The sequence below is a fragment of the Vitis riparia genome, chromosome 14, assembly GCF_004353265.1.
Source record: "Vitis riparia cultivar Riparia Gloire de Montpellier isolate 1030 chromosome 14, EGFV_Vit.rip_1.0, whole genome shotgun sequence".
Lineage (NCBI taxonomy): Eukaryota > Viridiplantae > Streptophyta > Magnoliopsida > Vitales > Vitaceae > Vitis > Vitis riparia.
This window is the reverse complement of record NC_048444.1, coordinates 22,182,580-22,198,345: the sequence shown is the minus strand read 5'-3', so window position 1 is coordinate 22,198,345 and position 15,766 is coordinate 22,182,580. Positions and strand designations below refer to the sequence as shown.

Below are 15,766 nucleotides of genomic sequence, written 5' to 3'. Positions count from 1 at the left end.
CCAGTCTTTGATCCCACCCACGCAGAGCACCAGCGGTCTTTGGCCCCCTTCCCCTTGCCACCCCTCTTCCTACTGCCCAACGCCCCATGCGCCGCAACCTTTCTCCCATTTTCTTTTCCTATGGTGTCTCTTCCCATTTCTTTCGAGATTTTTATTTTTATTTTTATTTACCTTGTTCATTGCCATTATTATTTATTTTATTTTATATTTGTTATTTTTTAATTTTATGATTTTTAAAACTTGTCATTTTAATTTAAATGTAATTTTAAATAATTTTTATTTTAAAAATAGTTTTTTGATTTAAAAATAAATTTTAAGATTTTTAATTTTAAATTAAAATTATGATTTTAATTTTAATTTCTAATTTGAAACTAGTTTTCTAATTTTCAAATAATTTTATTATTTTCAAATAAAATTTTAATTTTTAAATAATATATAAATTATATTATTTTTATTTTTATAATTATTTTAAAATTTTAATAATATATAAATTATATATTTATAGCGACACCAGTTCAATTGTGGTTCGATCGTCGATCCGACTAATAAATCATGAACTAGTAATTTTTTTTGTTTAATGACTGATCCAATTCTAAAAACATTGGTTTACATAAAATATTCATGTATAATGAGGATATAATGCTCTAGTTAGGGAAGTCAAGGGTTGCCATTGACAGTCAATAAATATGTGGGATAACATAGAAACGAGTGAATACATAGTTTATTATTCAATTATCCTAAAGATTTCAAATATTTATTTTTAAGAATTCTTAATTAATTGGACAATTAATCAATAGATTAAGAATTCCAATCACACACATACACAAGTGATTTACATAAAAAGCCACTTATAAAGCCTTATAAAGACTTTGTAAATGTACAATCAAGGGATCAAAGACTACAAAGTTGTAATTCACTAACTATGAAGAATTAAGTATACAAATTTATTTATTGATTGGTAATCTCTAAGACTTACATCCAATACCTACACCTTACTTTATGTCTAGAATGCAACACTACCGTGCTTCTTAATAAACTTCTCATTGTTATAAGAGGATGTAATTCTCTCTCACAAACTTAAGAATGAAAGCAAACACCTTTGAGAGTTTTAGGTAATGGAAAGTGTAAGGACTTTTTAGGCTCTTTTCACATAAAAAAAAAAAAAGAAACTTAAATTTTACAACATGTATATATATAAAGTAAGGAACTTTGCAAACTTACATATAAATGGACAAAATAGCTCTAAATATAAAACTTGGTATATTTTTGAGTTAAAAAAAGGAAAATACTCAATCCATTAGGAAAAAATTGTATTAAAAAGGATAATAAATTAGAAAACAAGTGATTCTAAGAATAAAGCACCACTATCAGATCAACCCCCCACACCCCCCTCTATTGGTCAATTTGTCAATTTGAGTCAGCTGTAGCTCATGGTCCACCATGAGGTGGATACCAATCAATGTCAGTGGTTCAAATGGACTCGGTTGAATGGCGGAAAGTGCACTCAATATTTTTTCCACTTCTACTATTATTAAGCTGGAGGACCAACACAATGTTGACAAACAACGAGAAATATGAGTAATCCGTCTGTCAGTTTCACATAATCTCTCAGCGCTGATCTACAGAGCAAAGCATTCAGTATCTTTGGCATAGATGAATTCCGAGAGCCTAACTCTTCGACCATTCAGGGTGAGCGATGTGGATGACTTAATACTGTGGGCGGGTGATGAGCAAGTCACTCGAACCATCCGATGGAAGACCATCACCTCTAAGGAGGAAGCCTTGACCTTCATCAAAGAAGTCTGCATCCCCCACCCTTTTTGTCGATCCATATGTATAGATGACCGCTCCATCGGCTTTGTTTATGTCATCAGGGGGTCGGGCGCCGACAGACATAAGGCGGACATGGGGTATGGTGTAGCCGCGAAGTATTGGGGGCAGGGGATTGCCACCAAAACTGTGAAGATGGTTATATCAGAGGTGTTCAAGGACTTCCCTGATCTGGTAAGGTTGCAAGCAGTTGCTGTGGTGGAGAACATTGCTTCTCAGAGGGTGTTGGAGAAAGCTGGATTCACCAGGGAGGCTTTACTCAGGAAACACTCATTTCTCAAGGGCCAATTGAAAGACTTGGTGATATATAGTCTTTTGTCCACTGATTCGAATGGGGCCTTGGATGATGAAGTATGAGAAATAGCATCATGTATTTGTATAATGGGATATTATTTTTAATGGAAAATGGGTAACTAATTCCTCTCACAGACTCCATTTTGCTTAGGAGTATAAGTTACAGTAAGCTGATGTTCAATCCTTGCAGCTTCACAAAACTTAGCAAATTTGTCAGCAGCATATTCAGTCCCATTATCAGACCTAATCACCTTAATTCTACAACCACTTCGATTTTCAATCCATGTTTTGAACTTCCAAAACACACTAGCAACCTCAAACTTCTATTTAAGAAAATAAACCCAACATATTTTGCTAAAGTCATCAATAAGAACCATAAAATACATGTTACCACTTAAAGGTTCAGAAACATCAATGTGGATCAATTAAAGCTTCTCAACTACCCTCCATGCCTTGTTAACAAGAAATGGCAATTTGGCTTGCTTTCCAAGCTGATAAACTCCACACACTGCTGCTCCTTCCCCATTGTAAGTCATTCCTCGTACAAGATCCTTTTTCTACATGTAATCCAATACAAAATAGTGAAAATGCCCCATCCTCTTGTGCCATTACTCAACCTGGTCCAAAGTACATGGATATGCACTAGACTCATCCTTGTTCCAATTTAGACCGAAACTTTTGCTATTCATTTTCATAGAAAACAGAACACACCATTTGAGTCAGCAATCACACACATTTTATTCTTAAACACAATAGAATAATCTTTCTCAAGCAATTGTCCCACACTCAGCAGCTTTTGATCAACTTTAGGAATAAGTAAATACATAAGAAATTAGCTTTATACCCTGTTGAGCCTTTTATTGCAATAGTCTCTTTACCTTTCACCTCAATATACGGCCCATTGTCAATTCTAACTGTTGACACCTCTGACTTGTTTACTTCGTTGAAAAGGATTCATCAAAAGACATGTGGTTTGTGCATCCACTGTTTATAAGCCAATCATCACTTGAACTGCTACTAGAAAAACAAGATGCAACAAAAAGTTGCTCCTCCTAGTGTTGATCCACTACTTAAGCTTGGTGTTCTTCTTGTTGTTTGTTTTTACACACCCTCTCCATATGCCCCAATTGTTTGCATGCCCTGCACTGAATGTTAGGTTTAAACCAACATTTTTTCTGCAAATAAGAGGTTTTCTTACAATAAGGACATAGAGGGTGATTGCCTTGCTGCCTCCATTGTTGTTGCTTTCCCCTTTCTTGTTGTTCTTCTTACTCCACTGTTTCTTTTCTTTGTTGCCTCCTTGAGCTTGATCAGTCTCTTTCACTTGAAATGCTCCCTCAATTGTCTCCTCCTTTCTATAAGCTCTCCTTTGCTCTTGAGCTTGTAGTACATTGATGAGTTCTGCTAATGTTATTATTGACAGATCCCTGGACTCTTCAAGTGAAGAGATTTTGGATTCAAATCTCTCAAGCAAGGTCACCAAAATCTTCTCTACTACCCTTATGTCAGAGAATTCTTCCCTTAGCATCTTAATATTGTTGGCCAATATCAACATCCTCTGTATAGTCCTTAACTGCTTCTATCTCCTTCATTTTCTGCATTTCAAATTCCCTCCTCAGGTTCAAGACCTGTTGCTTTGTCTTAATGTTTCCTTGATATTCATCTTTCAAAAGATCACATGCCCGTTTTGCTGTTTAACATGCCATGATCTTTGTAAATATTGTCTCTGAAATTGTAGAGTGGGTGCAGGTCTTGGTCTTATATCTCCTCTTTCTTTCCTCTCTGTTGTTCTTGATCTATGCTGTTGTTGTATCCTCAGGATCTGTTTCCACCAAGTCCCACAAGTCACATGCTTGCAGGTATGACTTCATTTTCACAACCAATATTTGGTAATTTTCTCCTATGAAAACTGGAGGTGCAGACAAGAAATTATTTCCTGTCATATTAGGTTTCAAGATGAAGGCTAGGTGTTTGATTTGTTGTGGTTTGTATCTCATTGGATACACTCACACACTTCACAGGTTCCTAAAGAAAGAGGGCTCTGATACCACTTAGTAGGTTTTTTAGAGTGAGAACAATAAAATGATAAACACAAAAATTTGGGCTGAAAATTGCATGTCTTGCAAAATCTAAATTTATACAGGAAAAGAAATAAGCAAAGCCAAAAAATCTACCTACATATTTTCAACGGATTTCTAATAGCATTACCAAGTCAAATATGAATTCAAAAAATTCAAATTAAAAAAAAAAAAATTGTTCTTGCAATCTTGCATAATATTCTCAACAGAATACCAACCTTACTGGTTTATTTTAGCCCAAATCTTGTAACAAATATAGCACTTGTCATCATTGACACATGGTGAACCATGATTCAATTATTTTTCTTGTTCAATGATGGATTCGATTATTAAAACGTTGATTATTACAAAGTTAAGGGTTGAAAAAAGAAATGAGAAAAAGTGGTTTTTTTCAATTAAGATTAAAAAAAAATCACTTAGTCCATTAAGACAGAATTGTATTAAAAAAGATGATTAAAAAAAAAAAAAGTGATTCTAAGAGTAAAGCTTGCTTTAAACCCTTAAGCCACCCCCTTGATAAGTAAATTTGAATCAGCTGATTGCTCAAGGACCATGAGGTGGATACCAATATCATTGGCTCAAATGGATTCGGTTCAATGGTAGATGGTGTACTTAATATTCTTTCCACTTCTATTACGAGAATTTGACATATGAAATTCACCTGAAACAAACGACACCAGTAAACGAGAGAGAGATATAATCCCTCAGCCCAAGCGCTTAGTGCTGATCCACAGAGCACAGTAATCAATATTTTTGCACTAGATGGACTCCGAGAGGGTTACTCTTCGACCATTCAGGGTCAGCGATGTGGATGACTTCATACTGTGGGGGGCGATGAGCAAGTCACTCGAACCATCCGATGGAAGACCATCACCTCGGAAGCCTTGACCTTCATCAAAGAAGTCTGAATCCCCCACCATTTTTGTCGATCCATATGTATAGATGACCGCTCCATCGGCTTTGTTTTGGTCATCAGGTGGTCGGGCAGCGACAGACATAAGGCGGACATAGGGTATGGTGTAGCTGCAAAGCATTGGGGGCAGGGGATTGCCACCAAAGCTGTGAAGATAGTTATATCAGAGGTGTTCAAGGACTTCCCTGATCTGGTAAGGTTGCAAGCATTTGCTGTGGTGGAGAATATTGCTTCTCAGAGGGTGTTGGGGAAAGCTGGATTCACCAGGGAGGGTTTTCTCAGGAAATACACATTTCTCAAGGGCCAATTGAAAGACTTGGTGATATATAGTCTTCTGTCCACTGACTCGAACGGGGCCGTGGATGATATGGTGTGAGAAATAGCATACATGTATATGTATATTGGGATGTCATTTTAATGAAACAGTACAATGCCTGACAAATTTTAAAGGTGTTATATCAAACTTAATACTTACTACTTAATGAATTAAAACTTACGGCAAAATATTTACAACAAAATATAAGTAGTAGATATGGAATCATGGTTGCAAAAAAAAAGAGACTAATGAAATATGGACAAATAAATCAAAAGAAATGGTAAGACACCATATCAAACCTTAAAGATAAGTGCTGGTGCATGAGAATTCAAGTACCAGAGTCGGAAGCAAGTGTTATCATTTAATCAAATGATTATTGTTGGAAGACAGGCTCTATTTCATAATTACAATCTCCAAAATATGTATTAACATTATGAAGGCAGTGTCTTAATGTAATAAACATTCTTCCCATTTTTCTGAACATTATAAGGGAGTTTTTTAGTTTTGTCCAGGTCAAAACCACGGAATCCCACTATACAAAACATGCTGCCGCTGCAAGTATATATATGTATATATATATATGTTGATTCCTCTACACAACCCTCAACTATATCACCAAGTTTTGCTCACATTTTCTTTCTCCTTAATCGCACAATCTAACTTCATCCTACAGAGAAGCAATTTGTCCTTATTCACACTTGGAGAGAAACTAACACATTTCAAGGTGTAGAATTTACTGAGATCTCTTGCTGGAGAGTCGGGCTTTGCTGGTCCAAATGTTGAGGGATCACCAGTCGCTGTAAGGGCTTCAGAGCTACTGTCAGCTGTGCAAACGATGGGCGCAAGTTCGGATCCCTGGAAAACAACATGACAGAAAAAGCCACTGATTGAATTAGAAAATGCAGAACAATAAATCCATGCTAAAGTTTTGTCAGCATAAGAAAGGCATTTTGATGTGCAATCTGGTCTGCAAATGTGAACTTACGTCTGCCAGCATTCCCAGATTATCCTTGCAACCAAGGGATCAACTTCCTTTGGTATGTCAAGACGACGGTTCTGGAAACCTACTGCTCCCACAACTTGCATTGGATTCATCCCACTCCAAGGCAACCTTAACGTTGCAAGCTCCCACAGAATGATTCCAAAGCTATAGATATCACACCTGTAAGTGAAATTTGGCATGTTATATCAATTTTTAGTTGCAATGATTGTTATAAGATTGAAACTTTTCTCTCTCCTTATTCTCAACAACCAAACAGGGCACTGAAGAGAGAGAGAGAGAGAGAGACTAAAGATAAAGAGTCACAGACCAGCAGCTAGCTAATGAATGATAATATAGCGCATGTGATAAATAAAAAGCTAAAAATGCAATACAGAAGAAAGGTAAGAGTAGTTGACTCACTTCTCATTTGAATTTTCATTGCGGAGAACTTCTGGGGCCATCCACTCAGGCTAACAAACAGAAACTTAAATCATGAAGAGATGCAGAAATGGAGTAGAAAGCAAGATCAAGGCATACTCGTCAAGTTGGATTATTCTTTGTAAATAGTATGAAAAAGAAAATAAAGATAGTAACATAATCAATTCTTGAATGCAAGTCTCTGATTCTCACCGTTCCAGCAGTTGATTTGGATGACAAAAATGTGTTGTGCTTCAGGCGTGACAACCCAAAATCACATACCTGCAAAGTCATAAATCATGGTCCATGAAGATATCATATGCCAAACCACAACTGTGATAGAATATTATTTTTGTTGTTTTTCCATTCTTAATATTTGGGTGGCCCCTTCTCATATAGAGCTACTTAAGTAAAAAGCAACGTCTATACTCACCCCTCCTTTAATTTTATTTACCTCTTTTTACCCCTGCATTCCTAGTTTTTAAGGTTGCTCGTTTCCTGTTTTAGAAAAGTGAGATGGGTTCTGCCATATTTTGTTTGAGGCAAGACCTGGTGTCCTTGTTAAGGCTCTTAATGCACTGGCAGAGCATTGAATTGGTTGCCAAAAAGGAAGAATGTGAACATGGTGGCAGAGAACCAACATCCTTTGTGCTTAAAAATTTGTGTTCTAGAGTTCCTCTTCAAACTTTGAAGTGGCAGGACTTTTTCTTTTAGACTTGAGAAAGATTCAACCGACCTAAGATAAAGGCCATCCTGGCTTCCTGACACACTCTAAAAACAACAATAAACACATAAGCTTGACAGGGGCTTGAGATCCAAATTCAACAAAGCCAAAGCACAAATACTAGTAATAAGCTTTGCTCCTTTAACACCAACATACACAAATCCTTTCTTCCCCGCCACAGACCCAAAAGTAGCCATCAATAGTCTCCAAAGAGTGAACACGCTATATATGATGAATCCCATATGTATCATTCTACGGGCCAGAAGACATTTCAAATAATAGTCTACAGCATGACAAACCAGTGCAAGTAACTTGCAAAGGTTCAAGTTTGCTGTAATAAATCATTGCTTGAATCATGAACTTGGGTTGGTGAGTTGATTGTCAGAAACTGCATAGGAAATCAAATAGCTCCACAAACAACCAAGGAAACGACAAGCAAATCATAATTTACACGAAATGTTGCCAGCACTTGGATCAGCAAATCCATCAGATTATCAAGAATAAATGTATTATCAGTTTCTGGAACATTGGCTGCTATCAGATGAAAATATGCAGAGAGCTATTAATGTCTTTCTATTTTCTCACAAAGGAGTGGAAGCTTGGAAACACTAGTTGAACAAAGTGCAATATGAGGGAAGTGGACCAATTATTGCTTCAATTGTAACACAAAACTTGGGAAAAGAGAAGAGAAAAAGAACTCCCAATCCTACTGTTGTCTAAATGAAATGTTAAAAAGACAATGCCATACCTTGACATTCCAGTTCTTATCAACCAGCAGATTTGGTGACTTCAAATCCCGGTGAACAATTGTTGGTAAACTGGTGTGCAAACAATTCATACCCTTTGCCTGCACACAGCAGTTCTGGAATTAGATAAAGATATAAAATGCTCATTAGAAGAATGAAGCAGGTTGATTGTTTTGTACCACATCAAGAGCCATTTTTATTCTACGCTTCTCATCAATTTGACAAGAAGGACGATGAAGAATCCGATATAAGCTTCCTCTGAGAAACCAAAAACACTCAAACAAGTGATCATCTCACTCTACTAAGAACATGAAAGCACAATATATGCATGCATTCATCAAGATTGCTCACACAATCACAGGAAAAACTAATTTGTTGTGAATATTGGGCAATTTGGCAAAATAACATCCATTGTAATATCTAGCTAGAATAATAGGAACCATAGAGCAAACCAAAATGATTGCCACACTATTTTAAGTAGTTTTCAGAACATTACAATCCCTCATGAGAGTTCTCAGTAAATAAATCAATCTTGGAGTCAAGAAAATTCCAAAGAAAGTACCAAGATTTTCCAAGTATGCTGTTACTGATTTAAAAGAGAAACACATTACAAAAGACAATAATTTTTCTCACAATCCAATTGGTCCAAGATTAATGTTATAGAAGACAATGATTTTTCTCACAATCCAATTGGTCAGAGATTAACCTATTTTAACTCACCAAGCTAATGAGAGAGGGAGGTAGAATATTATCCAAATCCATACACACAAACATATGTAATGTGCTTGAATATATGTGTATATTGTAGAATTTCTTTTGTTGCGCAGTCTCCAAATTTTTTCATGAGTCCATGTCTTCCCAAATCCACCATTGGAGTATAGTCGAACTGCCATTCTTATCATGCATGCCAAATATCAAGTTGATCATACATTAAAAGTTGTCTCATTCATGTATGTGTTGGTGACGGAGGTGTTGAGTTGTGTTTTAGAGAGGGGCCAAGGAGGGCAGTTATTTTTGCCAAGCTTCAGGGTGAGGGGGAGGGGTAGTGAGAGAGTGAAGATGTCCCCCCTGATGTTTGCAGATGATACTTTGGTTTTTTGGCAATGATTTTTGAGATCAAATGATTCATTTAAGTTGGCTACTCATGTGGTTTGAAATAATTTCAAGGCTAAAAATAAACACACAAAATGAGAATTAATCCCAATTTGGGGGGGTCGCTAATATGGAGAAGTCGGCGTTGGAGTTAGGCTATGCAATGGGAGAGCTTTCATCTACTTAGTTCTACCGTTGGGTGCTCCTTTCAAATCTGTAATGGTATGGAATTGGGTGGAAGAGAGGGTCTATAAAAGATTGTTGATATGGAAAAGACTATATTTCAAAAGGTGAGAGGCCCAAAGACAGTTTGAGACTTGAGAAGATTCAAAGACATCTTCTATAGGAAGGTGAGGCATAGAGAAAAAATCACATTTAGTGAAATGGACAACCATTTGCATGAATAAGAGCAAGGGAAAACTGAATAGTACAAGCCTTTCATCATTTAATTAGGCTCTCCTTAGAAACTATGGCTAAAGATTTGCTTTTGAAAGAGAAATTCTCTAGAAACAAGTCATAGAGAGAAAATATGACAAGGAAGAAGGGAATTAGTATTCTTGTAATGTGAGAGATGGGAATAGGGTTAGGTATGGAAAGGTACTAGGAAAGGGTGGACCTCTTCAATAATAAGGCATCCTTTGAAGTGGGTAATGAAAGGAGGGTGGAGTCTCGAAAGGATAAATATTGTGGGGAGGAGCCCATGTATGTGTCCTTTCCCTCTTCATATGTTTTAGTCACCTCAAAAGAGGCTTGGATGATGGATTTATGGAATGAGACAAGTGTGGGGTGTCATTAGAATCCATGTTTCTCTAGACACTTAGGAGTTGGATATTGTTGAAATTTTTTTCTCAAAATTGCAAGGTAAGTCGGTGAAGAGGAAAGAAAACAATAGGTTGGCTTGGAAGGAATTGCAATAATTAAGTTTTTCTCTCAAATCCCTCTAATCTGTTTTGGAGATGGGGAGATCAATTCCCTTTCCAACGGAACTATAATTTGGAATTCATGAGCCCCATCTAGAGCGATGTTTTTACTTGGAAAGCTAGTAGGGGAAAGGCATTGATGTTGAGTATGGCTACTAAGAAATAGATGTTTTTCTCTGTAAAGATGAAGAAGAATTAATAGGCCACATTCTCCGTCACTATGCAAAATCAAGGATTATATAATAGTTGTTATTCTCCTTATTTGGCATAGTTTAGGTGATCCCTTGCTTGGTCAAAGAGATTCTTTTAAGCTGGTATGGTTCCTTTGTGAGAAGGAAAGAGAAAAATGTATGAAGAGATACTTCTTTGCATTTTTTGACAAGTTAGAAGAAAAGAAATCAAAAAGTGTTTGAAAAAGAGGAGTAATATGATAAAAAGCTAGAATATTCATTTCTAAGTAACCTTTTAGCACGGATTTAGGTTGTACATAAAAGAAGGTTCAATACCCCTGGTTGATATTGTAGATTAGTTGAGATTGTGCTGAGAGAGAAAGGGTAAAAAATTATAAAATAAAATGTCATTTTTTGGATCCGACACCTATTGATAACTAAGCAATATGATGTTTGACATGCATAATTGACATTGTAATGGTATCTAATTGAATCATAGTTTTGAAAACCATAAGGCACACCTTAGGCTTAAAAATCTCCTATGCTTAAGCTCAACGCACAACATTAGTGACACCTGATGCATAATGAGGCCTAATTTAGGGTGCCTGTCAATTTTATCCAAAATTCAATCCAAGCAACAAAAAATTCAAAAGTCCAACCATTTAGAAGAAGCATCCAATAAGAGATGAGCCTTTCAAGTAGCTAAGGTCATTTAGGGTCTACAAATAGAGTCTTTAAATCAATCTCTTGCCCTTAAGCACATCTTTGGCCTCTTTCCTTTTGATATGTCACCCAACAATCAAATTAAATTTTCAAGAATGGAATTATTAAAAAGAAAAAAGAAAATAGACGAAGCACCCCACTCCAACAAGGTATGTGCTTTGCAAGTGAACTACTATAGTGAGGGAGTCATTATGCCTTAGGCCTACACACACTTTAAGTGCATTTTTAACAACTATGGATCCAACAATATAATTGGTAAAAAAAAAAAACAAATTAGATCGAGACAAAATATTGAGTGTAGCATTAAAAGCTTTTATAATAGTTGTAATTTGATCCTACACATGTAGGTAGGGATTTTAACCCACATCACCATTAACGTAGCTAGCAATGTCCTCACCTTAAACCAAAAATAACCCCATAGTTCTAACTAGACGTGATAACATTTAGTAAATTGATAACTTGAAAATATAAATCTGCACACACACACACACACCCACCCATATATATTCAAAGAGAGGGAGATTAAAGAGAAAACAATGCTATTAACTTCCTCTATATCTCACTCTCCCCACAAGTCCAATGTCCTCCATAGTTTCTGGTGAATCACTCTTGGTCCAATTGTTGTAATTTCTTGTACATACTTGTAGTTGTTGCCCCCACCCATATATATACAAAGAGAGGGAGACTAAAGAGAAAACAATGCCATTATCTTCCTCTGTATCTCATTCTCCCCACAAGTCCGATGTCCTCCATAGTTTCTAGTCAATCACTCTTGGTCCAATTGTTGTAATTTCTTGTACATACTTGTAGTTGTTGTAGAAAGTAAGAATGGTTAGAAATAAGACTTTGGAGCTTAAAGTTCCGGATCTTAGCACAGGGGAGCATCACACCAAGCACAATCCACAAGATAACAGAACTGCAAAGAGGACTACAACACAACCATGATTTCCAGCACAGAATGTCAGAGTTCAAAGGAAGGAAGAGGAGGAAAAGAGTGGTTTTGTGTGGGAGAGGGGAATGGGTGGGGACAGAACAAGATAGAACAGAACTGTGAAAGAGGATTATAACATAACCAAGATAGGGTGTTGGTTGTGTGGGGAGTGAGAGAGAGAGAGAGAGAGAGAGAGAGAGGCTCTCCTTGGCAGTGGAAAATGTAGTGTTATGTTGCAACGGAGGCAGTTTTGTGGTAATGGAGGTTGGAGGCCAACAGAATGGTGATTTTGACAGTGACAGAAGATGCCGTGGTGACAAAGGAAGAAGCCATACTGTTGGTCTATGACATCTCAAGTCACATGTCGAGCCTCATCAAGTACTTCAGAATATACATCTACATGGCAATGGAGACGGTTTTGTGGTAATAGAGGTTGGAGGCCAACAGAATGGTGATTTTGACAGTGACAGAAGATGCCAGTGGTGACAAAGGAAGAAGCCATACTGTTGGTTTATGACACCTCAAGTCACATGTCGAGCCTCATCAAGTACTTCAGAATATACATCTACATGACAATGGAGACAGTTTTGTGGTAATAGAGGTTGGAGGCCAACAGAATGGTGATTTTGACAGTGACAGAAGATGCCAATGTTGACAAAGGACGAAGCCATACTGTTGGTTTATACCATCTCAAGTCACATGTCGAGCCTCATCAAGTACTTCAGAATATACATCTACATGGCAATGAAGGCAGTTTTGTGGTAATGGAGGTTAGAGGCCAACAAAATGGTTATTTTTTTGGGCCAAAGCCCTGAAAAGCATAACATGATGTAACAAATGGTTAATTCATTAATAAATTTATTTATTTATGTTTCTTGGTTTCCCTTTGTTACCCCTTGTGCATTAATTGGTTATCCGAGCATACATGCTCATATCGCTTGTATTGTACATAACTTGGATGCATTTAGAGTAGCATAGAGGATATAAGCCATGAGCCCCTTGCAAGATGATAACATGGTCACAGTCAGTTCATGGATTTGGACAATTCAATAGAGACTATAGTGCATTATCTCCTAATTTGAGGGATGACTTGTCTTGTCCATCCGGATAGGTTTCCCATGGTTAGTGCACTTGTGTGTATGGTTAAATATTGGATAAGACTTACGGTGAATCATGACCTAAGGTTATCGATTATCATGATTCACCAAGCAACTTTACTGCATGGGCTCTCAACCTTGAAAAGGTATCAAGTTTGTATCAAAATCAATAGAAGGTTTTGACCTATAAATGAAACCCTAACACAGTCATATATCCCTATGATTTGGGTTATTGTTAATGGAGGCTGATGGCAATAGATATTCTCAATGAAACACCATGATATCTCAAAGGATTGATACAGTGTGTCCCCTTGGGTGATCCAAAGACAGTTGATTTAGAAAACTATGGTCATGGCAATTCCTTCAATGGAATTTGAATATACTCCTTGGAACTTGAGTATGTCAACTGATCATATAATAGGTGAATCTGCAACTCAAGGACTTGTAGGTAACCTTGATAGGTTGAGAGCAGTATCTTATTAGATTACAGACATCAGTGCACCGAAAGTCTGTATGTAATAAACAGTATGCATGGCCTTAATCTTCGCCTAGTTTTAATTACATAGTATACTAAAGTACAGTTGATTCTCTTAGTGGAATGTTGAATCAACTTTAAAATTAGATTACGAGAAAGCTAGTATTTCCCTATGAGCCCCAATGGCCTCTGCTCAAGCTCCTAAATCTTGGTGGCACGTTTGTTTTGAGAATTTTTGGTTTCAGGTTCATAAGTGTAAATAAGGGCGTTTGATAAAAATGTAAGGTTATACTAGACCTTATGAATTGTCTTTCTAGACAAGACTAATTAATTAATTGAAGCTCAATAGAGCTAATTAATTAATTAGTACCCAAGTAGGCTGGTTTAGGTGACCTAAGCCCAACTTGGGCTTAAAGACCCTCAAGGCCATAGAGAGCCCTATAAGCCCCTCAAGGGGTTAGGGTTTAAGAGTTTTTCCTGTCATCTTCCAAAGAGCCTCCAAAGAGAAAAACCCTAGCTATCTTTTAGAGAGAAAAGTCCACACTTTTCCCATGCCTAGACCCTTGAAGGAGAGATCGGGTGGAAGAGCATCGGGTAAATGACTTCTACAATGGTTTTTGACATCTTCATCGGATTGGAAATAATTTGGGAACATCCAGATCAAAGGTATAATCTTTATACTCTCTAAATATGTTGTTTTTGGTTTTTATAGCCTTGTTATTCCACTGCGATAGATTTGAAGATGCCTAGGGTAGAAAGCATTCACCTTATACAATTCAAGGTTAAGGAACAGAGAAATTTGTAGTTCCAAGCAATTTTGACAATAACAGAAGATGTCAATGGTAACAAAGGAAGAAGTCATACTGTTAAAGGGTGTTTGGTAAATCAACTTAATAATTTAAAGTGACTTAATAACTTAATTTAAGTTATTAAATAGATTAAGCATGTTTGTTAAAAAAAACTTATAGTAATTTTTAACTTTAAATTGTGATATTAAGTATTAAGTCAAAATATTTAATTTCTTCTTACTTAAAAATCTAAAACTATGTTTATAAAAAAGATTTAAGATTGATATAAATTAAGACATCAAGTCACTTTAAATCATTAAATTCATTTACCAAATACCCTCTTAGTTTATGACATCTCAAGAAACATGTCAAGCCTCGTCAAGTACTTCATGATATACACCTACAAGCATATTTTGTGTACAACAGAAGTGGGGGGATATTGATGCGTGTGTCATTTGAAATATGCTTTCTACTGAACCCAAAGCTTTCAGTATCAGCCAACCCTAAACTGTCTTCAAAGAATTAGTTGGGTTGGACATTCAAATAATAAAATCAATAGTACTATCTTTGTACTGCTTGACAATCCATGACCAACTTGCTAAAGCCAGGCCTACACACCTAAAAGTTCTGATGCAGATCTCTGTTACTGTCCCCATCAAGTAACAAAACCATTGAGTAACCAACAAAAAATAAAATAATATAATAATATCATAAATTGATAGCAGATGAGCCATAGAGATTGGTAAGTTGAATCCCCATCCCTTATGATAATAAAAATTCCAGACTAGCGTCTTCTGGAATACAATATCATTAAGGAATAAATAATAAGATAGTGTAAATCAACACAATCAATTCTAAGGATTACCATGCTCAGGTTGAACATGCATGCCAAGAACAAAAAGATTCGGATCAGGTATTCCAATACTTTGGCAAAGAAATTCACTTCATTAAAAGGAGGGGGAAAATATCATATAAATGTACCTTGGAAGAAACTCAGTGATGATAGAGAGGTTTGGAGGGCGAGTAACAGCACCCATAAAAAGAACAACATTTGGATGACGCAATCTACGCATTATTCGCACCTTACATTAAAGAACAAAAAAGACAGACATCAAGTTAACATTTTTGCTTTATAACAAAATTACCAGCCAAGTCTCCAACATAGAAATAATATATAATATAAGTTCTTTTTCATTGTCAGGCACAAAAGGAAATAAAACATAATTTGAATCCTCTTATGGTCAACAATTTCGTAGCTAATAGAACAGAA

General features: G+C 36.4%; 2 protein-coding genes and 1 pseudogene across 7 annotated transcripts in view; 2 read left to right on the top strand and 1 right to left on the bottom strand.

Annotated features, from left to right (window-relative positions):
* The first annotated feature begins 1,608 nt into the window (after nucleotides 1-1,608).
* Nucleotides 1,609-2,258, top strand: LOC117930809 (uncharacterized N-acetyltransferase p20-like). Its single transcript, XM_034851550.1, has one exon. The coding sequence runs from the start codon at nucleotides 1,654-1,656 to the stop codon at nucleotides 2,185-2,187; it is 534 nt and encodes a 177-aa protein (XP_034707441.1). The 5' UTR covers nucleotides 1,609-1,653; the 3' UTR covers nucleotides 2,188-2,258.
* Nucleotides 2,259-2,837: 579 nt separating this feature from the next.
* LOC117930807 (serine/threonine-protein kinase EDR1) overlaps nucleotides 2,838-15,766 on the bottom strand; it is a 28,234-nt gene continuing 15,305 nt past the window's right edge. The window contains exons 7-13 of one of the 6 annotated variants that reach the window (XM_034851542.1): nucleotides 15,478-15,578; nucleotides 8,480-8,558; nucleotides 8,303-8,401; nucleotides 7,044-7,112; nucleotides 6,834-6,883; nucleotides 6,417-6,593; nucleotides 5,700-6,286 (exon numbers count right to left, since the gene is read on the bottom strand). In XM_034851542.1, the coding sequence (XP_034707433.1) occupies nucleotides 6,151-6,286; nucleotides 6,417-6,593; nucleotides 6,834-6,883; nucleotides 7,044-7,112; nucleotides 8,303-8,401; nucleotides 8,480-8,558; nucleotides 15,478-15,578 (711 nt within the window). In that variant the 3' untranslated portion in view covers nucleotides 5,700-6,150. Of the gene's footprint in view, nucleotides 3,270-5,699; nucleotides 6,287-6,416; nucleotides 6,594-6,833; nucleotides 6,898-7,043; nucleotides 7,113-8,302; nucleotides 8,402-8,479; nucleotides 8,559-15,477; nucleotides 15,579-15,766 lie in introns of those variants that run through there. The other 5 variants (XM_034851543.1, XM_034851549.1, XM_034851548.1 and 2 more) reach the window with 5 other exon arrangements.
* Nucleotides 4,701-5,545, top strand: LOC117930808 (annotated as a pseudogene).

Excerpts from the sequence above, each read along its gene's own strand:
- LOC117930809 (XM_034851550.1), top strand. The coding sequence starts at position 1,654 with ATGAATTCCGAGAGCCTAACTCTTCGACCATTCAGGGTGAGCGATGTG.